The sequence below is a fragment of the Castanea sativa genome, chromosome 4, assembly GCF_040712315.1.
Source record: "Castanea sativa cultivar Marrone di Chiusa Pesio chromosome 4, ASM4071231v1".
Classification (NCBI taxonomy): Eukaryota; Viridiplantae; Streptophyta; class Magnoliopsida; order Fagales; family Fagaceae; genus Castanea; species Castanea sativa.
Window position 1 is genome coordinate 15,520,910 of NC_134016.1, and position 5,058 is coordinate 15,525,967.

Below are 5,058 nucleotides of genomic sequence, written 5' to 3' on the forward strand. Positions count from 1 at the left end.
AGTATGTTAGAGGAAATAGGAAATGTCCTTCAAAGTTTAAAATTATAATTTTTTTTCCCTTAATATATATCTCACAATTATCAGGGTACATTGTTTTAAAATTTTAAATGAAATAACATTTTATTGATAATTAAATCCAAGAATAAAATCCCACTGTACTTTCTCCTTCTGGAATTTCCATGTATCCATTGCACCGGTCATTTACATGAGGGACTGAGAGAGAGAGAGAGAGAGAGAGAGAGAGAGAGAGAGAATCAATGGCGTTAAGGAAACTCCCAACTCAGTTCTTCCCTTCCCTCCAACACCAACTCCGACCCTTCTCTTCACTCAACCTCCCGAGCTTAGAGCCATCAAACGATGCCGAACTAGTATCCAAATTGCTCCTCCACCACCACAACCCATTCCACGCCATGGAGTCCTCACTCCAACTCCATGGCATCACACTCACTCCTCACCTCCTCCACCAAACTCTCCTCCGCCTCAAACACTCTTCCAAAATCGCCCTCGCTCTTTTCAACTACTCCAAATCGCTCCCTTCCCCTCCTCTCACCTGCACTTCCTTTCACATCCTCATTGACCTCTTAGCCAAAGTTCGCCAATTCGACCTCGCTTGGCAACTCATTGTCGAAATGGACCAACTTTCACTCTCTCCCACACCCACCACTTTCTTTATATTGATCCGTAGACTCATCTCTGCTGGTCTTACTCGCCAAGCTATTCGAGCTTTTGATGATATTCAAGGTTATACTCAGACTAAGACTAATAGTGATGATTTTTGTTTTTTGTTGGATACCCTTTGTAAGTATGGCTATGTTAAAGTTGCAACCGAGGTTTTTAACAAAAAGAGAGATGGACTTTTGCCGGATGCGAAAATGTTTACCGTTTTGATATATGGGTGGTGTAAGATTGGTAGGATTGATATGGGGGAGAGGTTTTTGAATGACATGATAGGTAGAGGGATTGAGCCGAATGTGGTTACGTATAATGTGTTGTTGAATGGGATATGTAGGCGGGCGAGTTTGCATCCGGAAGGGAGGTTTGAGAGGACAATAAGGAATGCAGAGAAGGTGTTTGATGAAATGAGGGAGAGAGGGATTGAGCCAGATGTGACTAGTTTTTCGATCGTGCTTCATGTGTATAGTCGGGCACATAAGCCCGAGTTGTCGCTTGATAAGTTGAGGTTGATGAAGGAGAAGGGGATTTGTCCGAGTGTGGCAACGTATACTTCGGTTGTTAAGTGTCTGTGTTCGTGTGGGAGCCTTGAGGACGCAGAGGAGTTACTTGGTGAGATGGTGAGGAATGGGGTTACTCCATGTGCAGCAACTTATAATTGTTTTTTTAAGGAGTATAGGGGGAGAAAGGATGCTGATAGTGCTTTAAAGTTGTATAAAAAGATGAAGGAGGAGGGTTTGTTTGTGCCTAGCATGCACACATATAACATATTGGTGGGGATGTTTTTGAAGTTAAATCGTATGGGGATTGTGAAGGAGATATGGGATGATATGAAAGAGAGTGGAGTGGGACCTGATTTGGATTCGTATACAATGTTGATTCATGGTTTATGCGAGAAACAGAAGTGGAGAGAGGCTTGCCAGTTTTTTGTGGAGATGATAGAGAAGGGGTTTCTTCCTCAGAAGGTTACTTTCGAGACGCTTTACAAGGGCCTAATACAATCTGATATGTTGAGAACGTGGAGAAGATTAAAGAAGAAACTTGATGAAGAGTCTATAACATTTGGTTCAGAGTTTCAGAATTATCATTTGAAGCCGTATAGAAGATGATACACCATTGATCTGCAGATGTAATATGTGTTCTTCAGTAGGTACTTTTGAACTTTTTGACTTATTTGTTATTTGAAATTTGGTTTTGACTGGTTGTGGAATAATAAGTGATTTATCTTCTGAAATGGATTAGAGATGTACAAATGATTCTCAGTGAGAGCGTTGTTGGCTATTTGAAAATTTATCTGTCTCATATTTGTCCATGATTTCAATGAGAATAATTGCATTAAGTCTTCAATCATCACACTCAGTTCAGAGTTGATGTCATTTCCATTGCTGTAAATTTATAGTAGAATTAGGAAACTGAGATCCATGAGTTGGCCAAATGAGTGATACTATCCATGACGAACTAATATTTCTTTTAAATGAAGTTTTAACTTTTGACAAATTAAAAAGGGGGGGAAGGGAGAAGAAAAACGAAACACATGCACAGACAATTTGTATAACTTAGCGAAAATTGCAGTGAGGTAATCATAAATTCCCTTCTATTTGTCAGATAGAATAGATATCCCTTTTTCTGGGTCATTGTTTTGTTGGCTCCCACATACTTGGACTACTGCTTCTTTATATTTTCTTTTTCCCTTTTCTCTTTTATTTTTTGAAGGGTTGGGGAAGACCAAAATATTTTTGGAACTGAGAACTGTTTTCTTTTCAGAAAGTTCTCATCAATTTCACTTTGACTGGTGAGTGGAATGGAAGCTGGTAATGGAAGATTTTCATATTTCTGTTGCCTACAAATAGGTTTCATATATGCAGAGCTCAAGGTTTTTATAATAGATGGAGGTATTTTGAATTTATCTTTTCTACTTTGCTTAATTGTTGCTTACAGCAGAAATTTTAGTGTGTTATTATATGCTTATCATGTGAATTTGTTGCTGAGGTTGAGTTTTTTTTCCCCCTCTTTGCTATTTTTAAGACAAATTGTAAGCTTAATTTTAATTTGTCATGATTATGACAGGATGATGCTTACTTGGCCAAAACTTCAGCTTTTTAATCCACTGTATCAATAATTGGGTGGCCTTGCCCTTGGATCGTGCTGTTGTCCGAGGATTGGACACCAAAGAATTCTTTTAGTACATTCTTCTTTCAGTTTATTCACTTGCAGAAAAGATTGCAACTCATGCAATGATAAAGATCGTTTCAATTGAAATAGATAAGACGATACGTGACAGGACATCGGCATTGGTATCAGATCATAACATAAACAAGTTTCAAGAAGAAGTCCTTGCGTGGCCAACTAATCATGACTGACTTATACCATCAGGAGTACTTGATTTAATTGGAAAGTACAGGAGGAGCGGGGGAGAGCTAAAATGATATGCTGAGAGAGAAGTCATTACGGCACCTTGGTTCAGCAACTGATAGGCCTTAAATGAAGTTTAATAGCAAAAGAACGTTATGTAAGCAACTGTGAATACTATAGATTTAGTAAATGTATTTTTGTTTTTAAAAAAATAGGCCTATAGGTTTGGCAGTCGATTTTGGTTTATAGTTTTTACTTCACTATACATTTATGTACTTCCACGTGTCATCATTGGATATTTATTAAGAATCACTGACCTCCAAAATTAACTAGCTTAATTTTATATACACGTGCACTGCACGTGGATAAATGTTTATCTTCAAAGAACATTTATGATTTAATAACGATGCAAATTACCATGAAGCCTGGGTAATATATTCTCCATTTTTGTTTGTTTGTTTGATCATTGGGCTACACAATGGAGGTTAACCCTGTGTCTTATGGCCTTAGTTTGTCACAAATACAAAATTATTATACTAATAATACTTGGTGAAAATAGTGCAAGTACCTACCTAATTATGAAATTAATAAATAATTTAAGCTCATAAACCACCTGGGAGAAAATTCTAGTGATTTTGATGTCAAACACCTGATTTGAAATCCAATTACCTACAGCTTGAGTTTGCAAAGTTCGTTCATGCATCTTAAGTGGGACATTGACTCTCGGTTCCATCAAACTTTTTCTTGATAGGCAGCTTAAATTTAGATGATGTTTGAGCATTAAGGAAATTGGACATTCTAGACTTTTGATTGTAAGTTGTAACAACCCATAATTTATCATTTTAATAATTTATGTCATATTGACTTGTGCACATTATAAGGAGAGATTAAAATTTTATGAACGTGAGAGTCTTAAGTGCACAATGACAAAAAAGAGGGGGATTTGTGAGTGGCTATATATAAAAGAGAAAGTAAATAACTAATTGAGCCTCGATAGACTAAAAACCCTAGCCCATAATCTAATTAAACAAAAAAAATTATGCAAATGTTTGGGGTGACTAAATTTAGGCTGCATTTGTTTTGACTGAAATTGATAGCAAGAAAATATTTTTCGCAATTGCAAATATTTGGGGTGACTAAGATTACTGGTCAACCACAAATTATTACATTGACCTTAAAATAGAGACTTAGGGCACAAAAAAATTTATGCTTTTATTTGCGGCATGATGTAAGTTGGGATTGTATCCTCTTTTATATGTTTGGTAATACCACAAACTCTAATTCCAACTTTTTTTAAAACTGTTTTTAATTTTTTTAAGAGGAGTTCGGGATTTGTGGCTTGATGTAAGTTGCATTATCTTGAGATGGGATTGTGAAACCAAAGACTTAGCGGTGAATTTGGAGTCCAATTAATAGTTTGGTTTTGCCAAAGGAATTGGGATCAAAGGAAAATTGCAGGGATCAGCTTAAGATAGATCTTGATTTTTGTTCATAACTGATAAATCAGCACAATGGTGCTTTAGTTAGTAGCAAACAGTACTTAATAGTATAGAAAACCTACATTTGACATTGAGAGTCTTGTTATTGCAAATCTAAAAAGCTAAAGAGCATAGAAAATTTCACCCAACGCATCTCATTTCTATTCAGTGTGGCATCTTACTCTGTTTAGAAACATGCTCCTCCAAAATTTAATTTGAAAAGCTTGGTTACAACAGCCATTAACCTGCAGGAAGTGCTTTGGAGATGCAATCACCTGGTCTGCTCAGTGATTAAGAAAGATATATGTAATTGAATTGAAATGATGAGGTTGCAAAGGGACATACATACAGCATTGACACAAGTTTAGAACCAAACAGTAGAATTTCAGTATTCTTAATGTTGGCAGTCCTGCTCAGTACAAATGGTTCAGTCACTAAGGAAAAATGGCCATGAAATGAGGGTAGATACGGGGCGGGTATAATGGAAAGACAGAATTAAGTTAATGTTTCTTCTTTTATCATCATTATTTTGAGAACAGAAGATAGCATTGCCAAC

At 36.6% G+C, this 5,058-nt stretch overlaps 1 protein-coding gene across 5 annotated transcripts; it reads left to right on the forward strand.

The window, feature by feature from the left end:
- The first annotated feature begins 200 nt into the window (after nucleotides 1-200).
- On the forward strand, nucleotides 201-3,236 carry LOC142630834 (pentatricopeptide repeat-containing protein At2g13420, mitochondrial-like). Of its 5 annotated transcripts, none has more exons than XR_012843457.1 (3): nucleotides 201-1,822; nucleotides 2,386-2,564; nucleotides 2,740-3,236. XR_012843457.1 is itself a non-coding variant. In XM_075804888.1 (2 exons), the coding sequence occupies exon 1, from the start codon at nucleotides 258-260 to the stop codon at nucleotides 1,779-1,781; it is 1,524 nt and encodes a 507-aa protein (XP_075661003.1). In that variant the 5' UTR covers nucleotides 201-257; the 3' UTR covers nucleotides 1,782-1,822; nucleotides 2,740-3,236. The 5 variants fall into 5 exon arrangements, 2 of the variants coding, with proteins under 2 accessions (XP_075661003.1, XP_075661004.1); XR_012843456.1 differs by having other exon boundaries at nucleotides 2,437-2,564; XR_012843455.1 differs by having other exon boundaries at nucleotides 201-1,818; nucleotides 2,437-2,564.
- The last annotated feature ends 1,822 nt before the right edge of the window (nucleotides 3,237-5,058 follow it).

Coding starts and splice junctions, on each gene's coding strand:
- LOC142630834 (XM_075804888.1), top strand. CDS start 258: ATGGCGTTAAGGAAACTCCCAACTCAGTTCTTCCCTTCCCTCCAACAC.